Source organism: Mya arenaria, chromosome 4 (assembly GCF_026914265.1).
Source record: "Mya arenaria isolate MELC-2E11 chromosome 4, ASM2691426v1".
In the NCBI taxonomy this organism is placed as follows: domain Eukaryota; kingdom Metazoa; phylum Mollusca; class Bivalvia; order Myida; family Myidae; genus Mya; species Mya arenaria.
In genome coordinates, this window is record NC_069125.1 from 77,976,547 (window position 1) to 77,995,992 (window position 19,446).

The 19,446-nt window shown below is 37.4% G+C and overlaps 2 protein-coding genes and 1 long non-coding RNA gene across 3 annotated transcripts in view; 2 read left to right on the forward strand and 1 right to left on the reverse strand.

Moving 5' to 3' along the window:
* The window catches only part of LOC128231096 (uncharacterized), a 63,354-nt gene that overhangs the window by 15,449 nt on the left and 28,459 nt on the right, over positions 1-19,446 (forward strand). The window lies entirely within an intron of this gene.
* LOC128229764 (uncharacterized) lies at positions 2,048-6,524 on the forward strand. The gene is made up of 2 exons (XM_052941583.1): positions 2,048-2,172; positions 2,531-6,524. The coding sequence occupies exons 1-2, from the start codon at positions 2,124-2,126 to the stop codon at positions 5,485-5,487; spliced, it is 3,006 nt and encodes a 1,001-aa protein (XP_052797543.1). The 5' UTR covers positions 2,048-2,123; the 3' UTR covers positions 5,488-6,524.
* Positions 9,899-11,753, reverse strand: LOC128229770 (uncharacterized). Its single transcript, XR_008260128.1, has 3 exons — positions 11,703-11,753; positions 10,851-10,923; positions 9,899-10,244 (listed from the first exon to the last, which is right to left on the reverse strand). It is a non-coding gene; the product is annotated as an uncharacterized LOC128229770 (long non-coding RNA).

A 19,446-nucleotide genomic window follows, 5' to 3' on the forward strand; every position in this document is an offset into this window, starting at 1 on the left:
TGGATAGAGATACTTGCCCAGTATGACTTCACAATAGAGTACCGTGCCGGGAAAAGGATGGGGCATTGTGATGCACTTTCAAGATGCGATACTCCAAAAGATTGCAGTTGTCCGGAGGTTGATATGATGGAACCCCTCAAGTGTGGACCATGTCAAAAGTGCCTCCGACGGTCAGAGCTGATGACACTAAGAAGTCGACTGGGTGAGGAGCTCTCAAGTGACATTCAAGGTACCAAGCACACTCCTAATGAAGATCAGACCGATGTGGCTGTAAGAGCAGCAAGTAATCCAGATGACCAAGAGCCAAGTACATCAAAAGGTATTGTAAAACAGCCTAGGTATGGGGAGGGTGATACTTTGCTATGGGCGGCCGCCCTGAGCAACGAAGACGTAGTCGCAAAGCAGATGGAGGATGGCCATATTAAATCTATACTGGAGGCCAAACTGGAGGGAAGGAAACCACTTCAGAGTGAAATGCTTACTGCAAGCCCAGAAACCCGCCACTATTGGCTGATTTGGGATAACCTTGAAATACACTCGGGTGTACTTTACAGAAGGTTCATTCGAAAGGACGGTAATGGTCAGATGTTGCAGCTTATTGCGCCTCACTCGATCCGGGCGGAAGTGGTCAAGCAAGCGCATGACGTTTTGACAGCCGGACATATGGGAATGAAGAGGACCAAGCATCGAATATTGCAAAGCTACTATTGGTTTTGCCTAAAGAGTGATGTGTCTTTGCACGTGAAAGGCTGTGACATATGCGAGTCTGACAAAAAGCCTCCAAAACCCCCGCGTGCCCCTCTTGGCCATACAGGGGTAGGTGCCCCAATGGACGTCCTCGCACTGGATTACGCTGGACCATTTCCGGTTACAGAGCGGAAAAACAGGTATGTACTGGTGGTCACGGATCTATTCTCAAAATATGTTGAGGTAGTTGCAGTTCCTAACCAGACAGCTGAGACGTGTGCCAGCGTGCTGCTCAACACAGTAGTAAGTAGATGGGGAGTGCCATTGGCATTACATAGTGACCAGGGGGCTGCTTTCGAAAGCAAACTTATGAAAGAGCTTTGTTCCTTGCTCGAGATACGAAAGACAAGAACAAGTGCTCGAAATCCACGGTGTAACGGCCAAGTTGAACGGTTCAACCGGTCTCTTCTTAAAATGGTGCGGTGTTACCTTGCTGAAGAGCAAGCCGAGTGGGATCTACACCTGGATGTGCTTGCTGGAGCGTACCGCTCAACTCCACATGAAGCGACTAAACTTTCGCCAAACCTGATCATGATTGGGAGAGAAACACGTCTCCCAAGTCAGATCATGTTTGGCCATGTAAGGCCTGAAGAGAGCGTAGATGACTTTGAAGTTGACTTTGTTCTCAAGACGCAAGAGAGGTTTAGACGAACACATGCTATGGTCAGGGAGCAACTTCAGAGAAGTGCAGCGCGAAGCAAAGAGATCTACGATGCCCGGTTGTCATTTATACAATACGATGCTGGGGACATCGTATGGTTTTTGCATGAGAGTCGACAGGTAGGTGTGACCCCCAAGTTAGAAAGAGCATATGACGGTCCTTTTCCTATTGTGGAAAAACGTTCGTGTGTCAATTTGGCAATTCAACTCGATCGCGAGGGTACCACTAAAGTGACACACCATAATAAATTGAAGCCGTACTTGGGTCACCGAGCACCCAAGTGGGTTAAGTCGGTCGCCGCAAAAGCTAAGCGAAACAGTAAACTGCATTGTCCGTCCCCGAACTGGGTAAAGTAGAACATCGAAACTAGCGCGCCCGCTGAGTCACCACCTTTAATCTAGCTGTTTTAAAGACCATGTCCATGGACGTTTTTTTTTCAATATTTTTCAGATGCACAAGTTCTCCAACGGAGGTTTAGCCTATAAGTGTAATCACTGCGGCAAGGTAGACCGGAGGGGCAGAGTCTTTGGCCATGTCCTGAAGGAACATGTTCCAGAAAACCGAGTGCCCTACTTCTGCACATTATGCCAGTTCAGGAGTGAGGACCGAGAAGTCTTCCTGGGTCACATGGCTAATTATCGACGCCACTTGAGTGCCATTGCTGGAAAGAAGAACATGCGGGCTGAACAACGTGAAATCTGATATCAACAAGCTGATGACAAAGAACCTTAACCTTGTGACGCCTGAAATAAAAAGCCTCCGGGGTATGATGCCTTTCAGAAACTTGTTCATGATGTATGATTGTTATTAATACAATGAAAAATACAGGGACAAGCCAAGTAGCTGAAAATTCAAAATTAAACCCTGTTCAGGAGCACAAAGCAAGGGACCAAACTCATTTAGTCATTAAGACTTTTTAAAAACAATATGTTTAAATAATTTACCTTATTTACCATAGTCTACTCCATTAAGATTTGACAGTTTGAAAAATATATTAATGAATAACATCTTTGATAATCTTATGTCATTTTGCATATAAGCAGATATGTTTATTATAACTATATATATAAAGGCAACATTTAATAATAAGTGATGGTAACATAAAGTGTATTATTTTCACAGAGAACACTATTTGGTTCCTTGAGGACAACTGTGGTGATGAATTCTACGTAGAAACAGCTCGATTTCAAGACGCCATTCGTTTACTAAAAGAAAAGCATTTCATCGTTCTAACTGGCCATCCCGGGGAGGGGAAAACTGCCATGGCAGCGAGGCTGGCCCTGGCTGACGGCACAAAGCCGGAAAACTGCCTGAAACTGGATCGTGCAGGAGACTGGAGAAAAGTGGATTGGTCATTAAAACTTTTTAATACGGTCATTGTAGACGATATCTTTGGAGGCGGTACACTCAATCAGAAACTTCTTGCTGACTGGGAACCATATCTGCCTGAAATGGAAAGAGCTGCAAAGCAGAAACGTTTGAGAATCATAATTACCACAAGACACTACATCAAAGAGGAGGCTTTAGAGGAAATGGGCAATCGCACCGTATTTAATGACAAAGAAGGATGCGTTTTGCTATTGTCATCATCGAGGTTTTTACCGTTTAACGAGAAGAAAGACATTCTTATATCAAGGGCAAAGAAAAACAATTCTTATGACAAAATTGACAACTACCGTATTAAATATGAAGATTGTGTGAGGAAAGCAGAGGGAGACATAAACTTGCAAGAAGGTCAAACAGATGGCCACGTGTTTGGGTTTCCGCAGTGTGCAACATTGTTCGTCCAAAGTGAAGCGTTGATAAAGCTGGGCTCTGATTTCTTCAGCAAACCAGAAATACACTTCAAAACATATATTGACCAGTTGTACAAAGGCAAGGATGAAGAGCAGTTCTACAAGTTCTTGGCTTTTGTGGCTGTCTGGGCAAAACAAAACATGAAATTGAAAGAATTCGATGTACAAAATGCCAGAAATGTGTCTGACCATGTTAAAATTGTTGCACACTGTTTTGGAATTCAAGTTAATAACCATTTTCTTGAAACTTTAAAATCTTCCCTGAAAAGCCATGTTCATGACCTGTTGTTGTTGATCGATCACTCTGGGGAGTACACCTTTAGAAACAAAGTAAACGGGGACATGGTTGGGGTAGTCCTTGGAAGTCACAAAGTCCTGGAATGCATTGAGCTATGCCCGAGAGATTTCCTGATGGAACGCGTTACAATTGCACCAGCCAGTGAGGACGAGCTTCGTGTTGTAGTACTAAAGAAACACTATAACGCTCTGTGTGACAAGTTTGTAAGAATGATTGGTCGAAGAAACTGCAACTTTGTGGCAAAGGAGTCACCACATGACGAATTCCAACAACTTCAATGTAAAGGTCCCCGTTCGAACACCGTTGATGCATTCAGTGACATCGACTTTGGTTTACTAAAACACAGCGCATTTAAAGACGATGATTTTGTAAAGTCATTTATCAGATACATCCGGGAAAATCATTTCGATCAGGATCTTTTCACTGTTCCTGTAATGAAAATGACAGGGTACTTCCTCGACTACGATATCAGAATGATAGAAATGGTGATGTTCCTACCGGGTTACTCGCTATACGGTGAACTTAGTGTGTTTGCAAAAGAGTTGATTGTGCAAGACGTTTTTCGAAAGGACGAAACCCTTCCGCTTCTGCTGGTAACCCATTCCGGTGATATTGACATGATGAAATTACTTTTAAGCCACGGAGCAAAAGTTTCGGGAGACACAATCCATGTAGCTATGCACAAAAAAGAACAAATGTTTGAATCAAACAAGGTCCTCGATACAATAGTTGAATACCAAGGTATAGACATCAATGACAGGGGAAACGCCCTAAATGGAAACTATCCGTTGATTGTTGCAGCAAGAAAGGGTTTTGCTTATGAAGTAGAATGTATGTTGCTACATGGCGCTGATCCGTCCGTGAAAAATGATAAAAAACTGACGGCTCTGCACATGGCAGTTATCTACAAGCATGAACGCATTATCAAACTGCTCATTGACAATCAATCGCCATTGAACGAGAAGGGTGGAAAATGTATGAGATCACCCCTTCATATTGCTGCTGATCTTGGTATGACTGAAACAGTTGAAAATTTGATAGTCAAAGGCGCAAACATGACTATAAAGGACAATTGTGGCTACTTGCCGATATTTCTAGCTGCCATCCGAGGACATTTGGAAACAGTCAGGGTCCTTTTAAAGCATGACAAAAGTCAGGATAGCCTTCGGATTGCACCTTTTGGCAAGGACTCTTTCATCAAAGGCATGTCATTGATGCATATAGCAGTTTGGAAGAATGACAGAAGTCTTATCCAGCTATTAATCGACGAGAAGGCAAATCCAAATGTGAAGGACTTCTTTGGTCAGACCCCGCTGTTCTATTCAATTATGACTGGCAAGAAGATTGCAACACGCCTGTTGTTTCAATATGCGGACAAAACACTGCCCCAGAAAATGGGATACACGCCATTGCACGCTGCCATTATCAAGGGAAATTTCAAACTTGTAGCCAAACTTGCGGCTGAAGTAAATATCAATGAACCTGACAAAAACGGTCGGACACCTCTGCATGTTGCATGTGAAAAAGGGGATATACACACCGTTTATCTTCTGCTGAACAAACACAATGCAGATCCGCTAATGGTTACAAATCAAGGGGACACAGTTTTCCATATCCTCAGAAAAAATGAAAAAAACAAAAGTCAAGAGGAACACCGTAAGCGCCGTTTGATTGAGACGCTTTTACTTGAAGCCCATCCAGAAATTTTTGATCGTGTAAAATGTATGCCGAACAACAAGGGAGTGTCCATTACAGACATTCCAAAACCCGCCTCGAAGGTCTTGAATAAAAGAACAGATTTGAATCAAGCTGTAGAATGTGACTTTGACGACATAAGCGATGACGATGATGATGACGACACGGGAGTTTACGCTACAAGTGTTGCGGGTAATGGAGGCGCAGCTAATGTAAGGCTTTTACAGGATTTGCTCAATAGTTTTGCATGTGGAAACTCTGATGATGAAGACAAAGATGGGATGCAATAGAGAGGATATGAAGATAAAGATGACCTTCTTACAACGATGACGATGGGAATTTCATGCAACATGAAACCTTTAAAATTAACATAAAAACCCTTTTTTTAGTTTCTTGCTCAAACATATTATTAATAGCTATGATGTTATGTATGTAAGTCGGGAATTAGGCTATGCCAAATCGAGTCTATGTTTTACCTCATCTGGCAGGGAGAGTAAAGCCTTTACAAACCAGAAAAACACAACAACTTTTTTATTAGTCAAAATAAAGCGCAAATGTGCAATCCTAAAGCTGATACAATAAGGGAAAAAAAATAAACACAGAACAGTTTGTTATAAAAAAAAATAACCTGCCAAAAGTAGTTTCACCGGCTTTACGAAGCGCATGTTGTATATATATTTCAAAGAAGTGATATCATTTGATTGTGTTTATTTTTTGACGTTTGTTTTTTCTTGCCTGGGTTTAAAGTAAGCACCTAACGCTGAAAGTATAAATAAATTGGTATGGCCACATTGAGCTATCGCAAACGTATAACAGATTATATTCAGGGGTATCAATGCATAGCTGTTACTGCTTAGATATTTTAGTGAGATAGTTATTATTACTTTATTCTTTATTTTTTTCAAATTGATGGCTTACATTTTTAATTATTGATAAATGTTGAGATTAGTGTGAGTTTATTGATATATAAACTACTTAAACTCCCCAGTTGAATCGTGTAACATTGAAATAGAGTTTCAGCGACCGTTCCAAATATATTATTCTTGTTTTTTAATAGCATAATCATTAGCTACTATTTTCATTCCAACAAAAAAATAACCCTTCAACGAGCGCGCTACTTCTCTAAAAGGCAATTGTTTGTATGCTTCAATATGTACAAATATTACTAGAACTTGTCAACATGTAGCAGATGCAATGCCTGTCTGTAGTTTGGAATTCAACAACTGTGCAAACTGTATAATATGTATATATTTCATTTTTCTGTTTATTGTTTTCAATACATACATGTCATAAACTGTATATTATAGTACAGTAAATTTTACATATCGGTTTGCTTTCGGTATATGCTCATTTGCTACAAATATTACTATGGAATGCATCATTCATTGACTGTCGATACCAGATGTTCTTCAATCTCTAACAGGGCGAGCAAAATATTATTTGCTAGTGTAGATATCTATTTTTTTCGCGTAATCTTCCATACCATGCACTCTGTAAAATAAGTATAGCTTGTCAATCAGTCACATGATATCTTTTTGTATAAATTGATGTTCCCTACCAGTATACTTAACGTATAACGAGTCACAGAATTACGCTCCAATAATTTAATTTCAACATCCGATATACCTCGTTTTGGCTCATAACTGGGCGACGGCCGATCCTAATCAAAATGTATACTAACTAGAGATTGTGTTTTTTTTAAAAAGTCCCCATTGTGTGGTCGCCGGTGAGAAATAATTAATGATGGACATGAAATGGAGATGAACAAACATTTGGGTCATCTACTGGTCATAACCAACCTGAATCCAAGTATAAAGTTCCTGGGTCGAAGCGTTCTTGAGTTATTGAGCGGAAATAAGTGTGACGTACGGACTGGTGACAAACAAATTAGTTTTTTAAGGTAAAGGTCACTGTGACCTTGATCCACTGACCTCAAAATTAATAGACGGCATCTACTAATTAAGACCAACTAGCAAACCAAGTATGAAATTCCTGGCCACAAGCGTTCTTTAGTTAGTAAGCAGAATGAGTCATTTTACCTCAAGGTCACCTTGACCTTTGACCTTCTGGTCTGAACATCAATATGGGTCATATACTAGTCATGTCCAACGGACACACAAAGTATAAAGTTCCTGAGTTTTTTTAGTTATTGAGCGGAACCGTTTTTTACCTTACATTCACTGCGACCTATATCGCAACCTTGCCCTTCCACGTACTGATTACAATATCGATGGAGGTCATCAACTAGCCATTACCAACTGACATGACAAGTATGAAGTTCCTAGGTGCAACCAGTTTTAAGTTATTCAGCGGAAAAGGTCTCCGCGAGCTTGACCTTTGACCTAGTGATCCCTAAATCATCTACAAGTCATGACCAACTGGCATACCAAGTATAAAGTTCCTGTGTGCAAGCGTTCTTAAGTTATTGTTGGAAACTGGTGTTTTCCCAATAGTTACTGCGACTTTGACTATTGACTTTTTGATACCAAAATCATTAGGGGTCATTTACTAGAAATGACCATTTGGCATATCAAGTATGAAAATCCTTGGTGCAAACGTTCTTAAGTTATTAAGCGGGAAGAAAATGTGACGTAGCTCAAGGTCACCTTGATGTTTGACCTCTGCCTGAACATCAATTGGGGTCATATTTTAGTCATGACCAACTGATATACCAAGTATAAAGTTCCTGGGTGCAAGCATTCTTTAAGTATTGAGTGGAAACCGGTTTTTACCTCACGGTCACTGCAACGCATACCGCGACCTTGTTGAAGTATCAAAGTGAGGGGTAGATCTCAAAAAATGAGCCGAATCGGGAAAAAAACTCCTGGCACCACAGTTCGCACAATAATGAAACGAAATCGTAGCCAATCTGTAGTAAGTGTTCTTACATGGTCACACCTTCATAGATTTTCGAAATATGTCCATGTTATAAAATATCAGATGAAATATAAGTCATACTCACGTGTGAACAAACAAACAAAAGGCACAGCTGCATCACGGAAGTGTCGACAGCTAATTTTCTTTGGACCACCAATAAGTTGTGGAGCTGGCGTTAGAAGGCGTGAACAAACTCGCCACGTTTCTTTTTAATGTTTGTTGCAGGGAAAATGACAACCTGACATTTTTCACCATCGATCTCAATCGCTTAATATGCGAACACACTGTTCCTTAACCGGAAACCTTATTATTTCAGTAAAGGCACCAATGGTACATGAATCCAGCATAGACTCGCAAAGGTTCACTTGATTTGCCTCGTTCTTATGTTATATGAACGCTAATTTAACATATAAAGGTTTTCAACATAAAGCGCATTTTTTTTTTTGGAAACTCTGTCGATCCCATCTTGAGAGAACTGAAACCAAAAAATTACAAATTGCACATTCATTTAACAATTTTTGGATTTTCTACATATCCTCCATTAATTTAAGCAATCGTCAGTTCGCAGAATATCTTTTGTCACATCGTCATGATTGTCTATAGTATGATCCAGTTGTTTTCACCATTTTGATTATTATTGTATTTAGAAATATTTTCCTTCCCTGTTTTGAAGGGAAAACTCAAGACGCCACATATTTCATAAGAACATGTTCTAGTGAGTTACGATGTAAATTCGGAATAAATTCCACTTTCTGACCGTCGTAAAACTGAAACTTTATGTATTGCTACTGAATAAGAGGGGATGGCCATGACAGGTTCAACTTTATGGGAGACGTGAATAATAAACCACAGTGAGTGAAAACGACATTTATTCAATGTCGAAAATAAATACATTTTGTAATAAATACGAGTTTGACATCATCGTAACATTTTATTCACGACTAGCATATAGGGCGTCCAAACAACCGCCTAATGAACGTGCAACAATAAAACCCAAATATACTAGAACAAATGCATTAACATATACATGTATATATTCATGGAAATGAAGTATAAAATCATACACAATATAAAATCATACACAATCTATTTAGAAATGGGTTAATTGCACTACAAATATACAACATAAAGAAAAGCATAAAATAATATACATAGATTGTTCGAAAAAATGAATAAAGGTGGATTCCCGTACGAAATTTTTCGCCCGGAATTGACACGTAATTTAACTATAAGTTCCGGGCGGAAATTTTTTCCAGGCGTAGTTTGAATAATATAATGTTTAGTGTTAGAGGCGGAACCCGGCCGTGTTCCAGCCGGTTTTTTGGGGCGAAATATGTAAATGAGGTGGGACGGAATTCAAATTCCGGGCGGAATTTCAGGTTACGGGCGGATTTTCAGATTTAACTTGATTTTTAGTTACGGGTGGAATTTCAGATCACGGGCGGAAATTCAGAATGAGACGGAATTTCGGTCGTGGGCGGAATTTCAGATTATGTGCGGAATTTCAGACTCAGACGGAATTTCAGTTAGTCGCAGAATTTTAGACTACGGGCGGATATTCATACATATGTCACATGGAGTTTAATTAATTTTAATTTTATGTGCGCAATAATTACTTGCGAAACCTATGTTAAATTAACGGACTTAAAAGCAATGTGAATAACCATACTAAAGCTTACTCAATTTATTTTGCATTTCAAACATAAATTCGCAGAGTAATAAAAGTTACATTAAATTATCATATTAGCTATAAAATATTTTTTTCTCAAAGAAACAACAACAATAACAACACACTTATAAAAGTGATATAAGACGAAAGCTATACTGCCTAACTCTGTGTATGGATACCTAAGTCTTCTGTATATAATTTTGCACAATGATTTGTAAAAGGGTAACCATGAGCCTTTACTTCTGTATGATGTTTATATTTTAAGCAGTCTACTTGTTATACAGTATCTACCTTCGAGTATTGCCAGTGGCCAAGCATATGCTTTCTTGCCTCACCAGGGCGAGGTTTCCCAATACCAGTTCCCCATGGAGTTCGCCAGTTTGGTAATGGTGAACTCCTTGATAATGAGGTCATGCATCAAGTTGTCTTCCTTTGCCCCCTTTCGGATAGCAGTGGTACATGTTTCGTTCTATAAACCTCACTGTGAGGTAATAGCCTCACCTGTAAAAAAGTTAAAACTTGGGAAAGTTTTCCTAAACTGTATATTGTAAATTGAAGTTTTAATGGCTTCTTATTTGATTATTGAAATTGTATATTTCAGGTTTATTTGATAGTATTGTATAATTTACACTCCTGAATTGAAACATGATCTATGGATAACCCTGTAACACATGTCAACAATTACAGAAATAAAGTCATAAGTAAAATGCATCTTGCATGCCATATAGTACAAGTCTGGTTGAATTGTATTTCAAATAATTGGTTATTAAAGTCAGTTTAGTTAAGAAAATGTTACTTATCTTTTACAAAGTCACAAACTTCTGAGCGTGAGGTTTTATTTGCCATTATAGTATCATAACATTATGATTAAACAAACAGGTATAACTAAATATGTAGTGTTTCTTGTAGCACACACATTTAGCACGAAAGCTTTAGATACGGAGTTTATTGTTTTCTACTATTGGCTCATTAAGGTAGCAACGACTCCTGAATTAACCGTTTGATTAACATTCTGATTTTTGTTTGAACACAATAAGTAGTGAACATGATTATGTTTCGGGAGGCCAGAAGACGTGATGACTGAGCAATATTGAAATGTATTCTTACCACAACAGAGTTGCCTGGGGTTACAGGAGTGGAGATTGTTGGCATGAGTTGTCTTGCGAAGTTGCTCCGACAACTATAAAAGTTAATTGCAACAATCACGTTATAACAATTATATGATGACTTATTTTAGCTGTTTACACAATCCATATTATTTTAATATAACTGCTCTCATTTATAACCCTTTTTTATCATGAATTACATCTTTATAAAATGTATATGGTTCATTAATTAATTAAGCACTTTAGAGGTTTGATCGAGAAAGCCATTTCCTTTACATTGAAATTTGTTGATGGAGATGCAGTCGAATTCTGCGTGTGAAATATCAAGAAGAACACAATTATATGCAGTTATTTCTGTTTAATAAATTTGTTAATTTAAAGATTGTTTTTAAAATTAAGACTAAAACCGTTTTTCCAGCATAATGCAGAACTTAATTAACATTTTGTTGTTTAAACGAACATATTAAAATGAAGATATGTGAACTCGGTAGATTCCGGCAAGCTTCATTATGATAACACCGACAGCAATTGTAATTACTCGGAAACTTTCGCGGAAAGCCAAGGGTTAATGCTGATATCTTTCTTTTCGTTGCACATATGAACTTCTTTGTGAAGATTAATGATTGCGAAAATGCTTTTCGGGTGAAAATTATGCAACAAGGCAAATATAAGGTAATATTGTTGTAATAAACATAGTATTGATACCCAACCAAATATTTTGTGTAGCATAAACTAAGCATTCTTAATCGCAATGAACTACTCGATGTAAATCAAACAAAATAGTTGTAATAGTGAGAACAGACAAACACAATTTCAAAACCAATATTGGTAAAACGAGAAATAGAAAGGTTACCTCCATATTTCACGACCACGTACCCCTTTGAATTGTTGATTTTGATTATCCGCAAGTCTCACACAGCATATGCATTTTATTTCGCGATTCAAAATTTGAAAGACTCCTCAAGTCCGCGTCATGCTTATCAATCACGGCTAATGTTCCATCTATTGGTCAAATACACACAACCATACGTTTTAACTATAACGTTACTCACTCAAGTTCAAATGTTGTCTTGGTAAAAGTGTAGTTATCCGTTATTAATGACGGATCGAAAGCGCGGTACATGTATGTCTATCAGTAATGGTTTCCGTGTGGGCATCTTGTGAAACACATGGCCGAAATGAATAAAGGTTAAGGTTCACAAAGGGGAATTTGACCAGATTTGCGCAAGATAAGGCGAGTATTTATAAACAGCTGGATCTTGTACCCCATTGATAGCCCATGAGGCTTATCGGTGAGTCAAATATTGTAACACAGTATTGTACATGATGACCTCGAATCGAGTGGAAGTTAATTATTAATAGCCGACTGGGCTAAGTTTAGTTCACTTGTGCTATAAGTGGTTGATGTTATAATATCCCAACTAGTGTCATAAGTAACATTTTAAGTGGACTTTAAAGTTCATAAAAGCTGAGTGTAAATTTATATCATGTTTTTTTTTTCTTTATGTGTTTGACTTCCCTTTGTAGTTTTATTTTTATTTTTGTTGCATATTTTATATTACAAGGAGAATGCGGTGTTCAGATGAAAGCATGGAAGATGTTTATCTTTTAACTCGCTATGTGAAATGTAAATGATAAAAGGAACAGAAACAATTCAATAATTAGTATGACTTTCGAATATTTTAGATTTTTTGGCTGAAAATATAAGACTAAGTTCAAAATTACACTCCACTAAAATGTTTAAGTAGGATATTCCGTCACAAAGTTTTCGTAGAAAAAACGAAATACGAAATTCCGTGTCACACAAATGTTAAAGTATATAAATACGCCCGTAATTTGTTTACGCCTGGAACTTCCAATTGTTTTACGCCCAGAATCCACTAGAAACGTGTAGGGATATCGGGCGGAATAATGATTCCGTCCATACTCCAGGCGGAATTCACCGATTCCGTGCCAATTCCGCCTCAATTCCGCCCGAAATCCGCCCCTTTATTTCGTACGGGTTGGGACGTGGAGGAAAATTATGCAAAATATTTTGCTCAAAATTTGCAAGCACGTATCTCTGAAGACTTTTTCTAGAATGGCTGAAGCGGGAGGCTAGCGATAGGCCGATACACACCACGTGACCACTGGTCACGACTTGGACCGCTGATAAGCCACGCAAACACTTACTGACCACTGGTCACGGCGTGGAACGCTGATAAGCCACGCTTTAGATATATACGGTTCAACCCGCAGAATTAGCTAGGGGTGATTCAGTTTAACCCGCAGATCCATAAAATATTTTATGTCGGCATAAAATTATAATTATCTTTACACAAAGATATGTTTTGAGTGATATTTACACGACAGTCTACAGTTGTCCAAAATAGTGCAACTTCTGGTAATCAACAAATGTCTCTACCGGAGTAAAATTAAGGGCACAAATAGCAAACTATGTATTTGTTCTGCGATGGAAGTACTTTATGTGTTATACGCAAAATCGATGAGCACGCTCTAAGCTGAGCATATAACTTTCACAGTTTTGTGACCTACTTTCGCAGACATACAGCGCCTTCGGTATGATTACCGATTCGTACATCGTACGAAGTGTATCTGGAGATGATGATCTGGATGGAAATTGTCTACACTGTCAACGTTATTCACTCATTTTTCATCGATTCTTTTGAACTTAAACATTATAAGTCAGTTTTCCAAGATGCGTATAAGGCTCAGATTCGTCAGTAATTTTTAAATTGAATGGTATTTTTCAAATGGTTAATGGGTTTTCTATCACAAATGCTTGCACCGTCTAAGGCAAACCCACGTTGCTCTTTGCTTATGCTAACAGTATACTTGACATAGCAGCATTGCCCACCACAGACTGCCTGTAGCGATACCAGAAGTGAACAGGTATTGACGAATGATGCCCAACAACAAACGGTCAGTGGCAATATAAGAAGTGGATAAGAAGTGACTAATGACGTCAAACCACAGACTGTCAGTAGTGATATTAGATGTGGACTGGAATGGACGAATGGTGTCCAACCACAGACTGTCAGTGGTGATCTCAGAAGTGGACTGGAATGGACGAATGGTGTCCACCCACAGACTGTCAGTGGTGATATCAGAAGTGGACTGGAATGGACGAATGGTGTCCAACCACAGACTGTCAGTAGTGATATCGGAAGTGTACAGGAATGGACGAATGATGTTAAACTACATACTATCAGTGGCGATACTAGAAGTGGACAGGAATGGATGAATTATGTCCGATCACAAACTGTCAGTGTTGATACCAGAAGCGGATAGCAATTGAAAAATGGTTGAAAAAAGAGTACAATATTGTTTACATTTCAAATGGCGATGTTTCAATACCTGAAAGAGCTTTAAGCTTTCTGCAGTAGTGAGTCTTAGCGTATTCATTATAATCTAGGTTAACAGAATAAATACAATCAATGCCATTTACTCGTTCGGATTTCTTTACTAATTGGGAAATAGATAGCCGGACAAAGCAACTCACTCGAAAAACAAACTGTCAGACAAACAGACAAAACGAAACGCTTACAATAAGTTCCCCTCGTTATGATAAAAGGTCATCAAAGGTTTATATAAGATCTTAATTGTTAATAAATATTGAGAAATATCACACAATAGCCTATTGAATAGGCTCTTTTTCGCAACACTATGGAAACTACTATATGGATTGATTGTTTGTTTGCTACAGACAAATGCTATGCTATGGATTTGTCCCGTTGTAACATGTCAAAATTGCGTACCGGATAGGCATTTCTGCTAAATTTAGCCTTCCTGAAACATTCCATCCGGCACACCCCATATTAAAGCTGTCACTAATAATATCGCGACACTTCTTATTTATTTTATTGTGTTATAAAATTACATAATGTCATTTTAATATAGCGCAATTAAATATATTATTATGCATTATTTGTATTATTCTTTAATTAATGTCGTAAAACATACCGCCTCCCTGGAAAACGATGTCCCAAGCTTTCTTATGAAACACTGGGTACCACGATTAGATTATGTATATTTTATAACAAAAATAACAATTTATTAATGTTCATATTGTCCGATATAATTGAAACAATTAAAATCATCGAATCAATCAGTTTATAAATAGCCCCATACAGACGCTGTAAAGAAGGAAAAACAAGAAGCTTTATAGTGTCAGCAGCGGACACAGGGTTAAACCGTGAGACACATGGCATGTCGAGTCGATCTCAATCTCCAACAACACCGGTAATAATATCGTAGCGCAACTCTTGTGTTAAGATGTATGGTCAAAACCTTAGTAATTTGTTTTTTGAAAAAAAAAAACACACTATGATTTAAACTATTATATTGAAGCGGTTAAAGCGTTTTATATCCCTTTAAAAAGCACGAAACTGGCAAAAATCCAACATGATTTAAGTCGGTGTCTTAAAATATACACGTTCCTTTGACCCAAAAGGGAGGTTAAGCTTATTTTTTCGATTGTCTCAGTTATTCCTCACATTGTGTCCCATGCCATCCAAAAAGTAAATTCAGTTGTAGCCCAAGTAAAGATATTTCAATAAGTTAGAAACGAGTTTTCTTGAATTTAGATTTTGACACTTATGTTAGAATCACTACACGATCAGATGTATCTAATACGTTTCTGTGACAATGTATTTAAATCTGCTCACAAGTATTCAAATTCGTTTTAGGAGTTGTATTGTGACATCATTTAGAAAATATATTCACAGTACTGGCAAAGTATAAATAATTATATGAAGAATATTTCCATGCGTCAGACCCTGTATATCTATGATAAACTATAAAAGCACATGTATTTGACGCAATAATACAAGGGACTACATGGAAAAGCACAGTAGTCTAGGACATTAAATATGGCATTTTTAAAGTCAAAAATATTTAATCCTAACGAATATAGCTAACTTCTGTGTCTGCGTCATTACGGTGGTGTGGTAATTACAGCAAGTGCGCTTTTCTCTCTTTCTCGGGAATACGGTTACATGTTTGGCCAGCTTGTATTTGTTTAGTATGAAGATTACAGTTTTCATCTTTACAAGTTTAAATTTGGCAATGACTCTGGATCCATTGTTTGTTTTGCTGTGTTACTGGTGATATAGGTTTGTCTTTCAATATTGGCGCTTTTTAGTTACTTATTAATATTCAATGTACATCGTAGATCTTGAGAAATGGTTATTATTCGAGATATAACGCTTCTCTAACTGTTTTATTATATGATTGCATAGAGTATGAAGGTTTTGGATTACGTTCCAAATTTTGTAAAGATGTATGTCCCTTTACGACTTTCGTTTGCTATAATCTGTTGTCAAAAATCAGTCGTCGTTAATACTTCAATCATTGTTTTATACGACTCCTATCCATAGCCTTTTGCCGAATTCCGTCCAAAGTCGTAAGAATGGCTCTTTGAATGTTTGTTTTCAAAATCGTTGTATAAATATGTTTTCTATGCAAAACACGGTCGCCGGTTGATATATGGCAATCCAAAGTAGTGAGTGATTGGTTAATAGGAATTATTGGACATCTATTGACTTATCAATTAACATTTGGCTTACTATTAACACAAGAAGAAGTTCTACATAAAATATTAAGTTCTCTTTAACTGGTGCCCATCAGGTTATGTTTAACTGGTGCCTATCAGGTTATGTTTAACTGTGCCTCTTAACACTTTATTTTTCATTTTTCATTTTTCGACTACCGGGCTTGTTCCTGTATTTTAAATTGTATTATTATAAAAGGGAATAGTAACGTTCTCTAAACAAAACATATATATTGTAGCAATTGCCTAGTGGTCAAGTGAACTATACCCCTGTCTTCATAATGGTCAACGCCCCCTAGAACAATTATTTCATATAAAATAAAATAAAAAATATCACAACAACGCCCGGAAAAATGTTTCGCCTATTCCTCCATCAAGTAGTTTTGGTTCATTACCAGCCCCACTCATATGGTCACGTCTTAAACGAAAGGAAATTTGTTTCTACATTCTGTTCTGTAACACTTATTACTTTCCCGGCTCACTCATATTTTATCACTTATTACCGTTTCGAGTAACAGGCGTGTGTGTCAGAGAGAGAGAGAGAGAGAGAGAGAGAGAGAGAGAGAGAGAGAGAATAAAATAATTATTTTTGACAATACATATCATTTAAATTGTTATTATTACTTTAAATTTCATTTCTCATATGCTCCTTTTTATTATTATAGCCCTTATTGACTGGAAAAACATTTGCCTTATTTATCGAAAGCATGTGTAACACTTAACCCATAACTAGAAATATTAAACTTTAAGTTTATTATTGTTAGAATTACAGCGCATGGGCCTTTTGATGTCCGAAAGGGTGGCATATATATATTGTCTGTCCGTCAATCCGTCCGTCCACACGGCTTCCATCAATAACTGAAGAACGATTATGCCCAGATTTCTTAAACTTTATAGGAAGGTTTGTCTGCAGAAAAAGTTTAATGATATTGAGGTCAGTTGGTCAAAGGTCAATGTCATAGTGACGTAACGATTACCTCAGCTGAAAATCGCTTTCCGACCAATATATAATGAACGCTCTGGCACAGGGATCTTAATCTTTCTAGGTAGGAAGGTCATGACCATGATATATACTCTAATCATTATAAAGTCAGAAGGTTAAACGTCAAGGTCGTGGTGACATTTAGTTGAAAAGTGATTTTACATCTAATATCTGAAGAACGCTTTGGCTCAAGGAACTCAAACTCAGAAGTATGATTGGTCAAAACAGCCAAAATAACCAAACTTTGAGGTCAGTGGAGTAAAGGATGGTTGTGACCGTAAGCTGAAAATCGGCTTCCGATGATTCTCTGAAGAACGCTATGACCCAGGGACCTCAAATTTTGAAGGAAAATTGGTAATGACAAGAAGATGACCCTATAGTTTTTGATGTCAGTTGGTCAGTCAAAGGTCAAGGTCAAGGTCGTCGTGTCCGTTAACTAAAAATACGCAGTTTCGTTTCAATAATTAAAAAAGGCTTAGAGGCTATGAGGCCTTAAAATTTGTAAAGGTCCCTCAAACATGAGCAGCACCCTGACTATACTGACGTCAGTTGGTCAATGGTTAATGTCGTGGTCACCTTGAGCTGAACATCTCGATCAATAACTGACGATTGCTGGTATCCAGGTACCTCAGATTTGGTATGGGGTTGAACTGCATCTGCTTTCTTTTAGTCCTGTTACAAAAACATTCGGAGCGTCTTTGATGCCTTGCATAAAAAATTGTCTTGTTTTACACATACCTGCTGCAGTTGACTGGTATAAATTGGTAACAAATAATGTGATTGTGCATCGACAAGGTCATTTCGTAACACTTCAGTCATAATAAACCAAAATATAAGTATAAATATATAGAGCATATTTGTTTATTTCATTGTAACATTGTATTTTATTTCACAAGTTTCATAGAAAAACATATTTTCACGAGTGGCGAAGCCACGATCACCAAATAAAAACGCCGCCATTTAATGAATGAAAATTTGGAAGGTCAAATGTGTAAGCAAAACAAATGCGGATACTCATTGGATTTTAAACATTTTTCTTAGTTAATGACTGCATGTGCTTTATAATAAATGAATATTCAGTCATCTTACTGTCAGAGACCAGTATGTTTCGCTTGAAAACAGGTCTGTTTTCCAGGCAAGAGTGAATGCAACGCTAGTTTGTTGACAAATTTTGAGGCGTGGGTGTGGTAAAAAATATCGGAGTATCTTTAAATTTTGTGTGAAATTTCCGGGAAGCTCATTTTACGTATTACAACGCCTAACAGTTCAAAATACATTTGAACGATGTTATAAAAAATTATTTATGTTCGAACAGTTGTTTTCATCTGTAATATGTTTGATATGAAAGCAAATGTTCGAACATTCAGCTTCAAGATCAACAAAATGTTTGAAAAACGGGATAACCGATATTAACGGTAAGTTGTTAATTTCCGAATATATATCTTTTTAAATTTTAAAACATTTCTTTAAATTTAAACATTGTTTTAACAACATTTACTGGTTCAAATTGAAGTGTTCCATTTGGGAAGTAACTACAAGGGAATTTAAAAGTACTTCTGAAAGTTGATATTTTCACTCCTTATATATCAAATTGATATTTCCGCTGTTGTTATTTCACTGTTTAAACCCCATATTTCATCGAAAAGCAAGAAAGAAAATACGATTATATCATACTGGTATCTGTTTATGTTGATGTCTCCGTTGTTTTGTTGGCGTAAATAAACAGAAAATATTCTTTTTTTACATTTCTACAACATTTTGGTAAACCAGAGTAGACGTCGCTGCAAGTAGATCGCGTAGTAATTTCAATTTAGAAGTTCAACTTAATGACTTAACTTTTGGGAATCTTAAAAAGGGTTGCAATAATACACTTCACTGGCAATCAATTTAAATTTAGATCTACAAATACAAGCTCAAAAACTTCATTTTTAAACTTTTACGAACTGCATCAACAGATGCACCGCCATACATTCGAGGTTGTTTTCACAGAAGATGGCCGAGGAGCTCGAAATGGCAACACTACATTGAGGACTTCAACAGTCAGAGAGTTGCATTGTATAACTT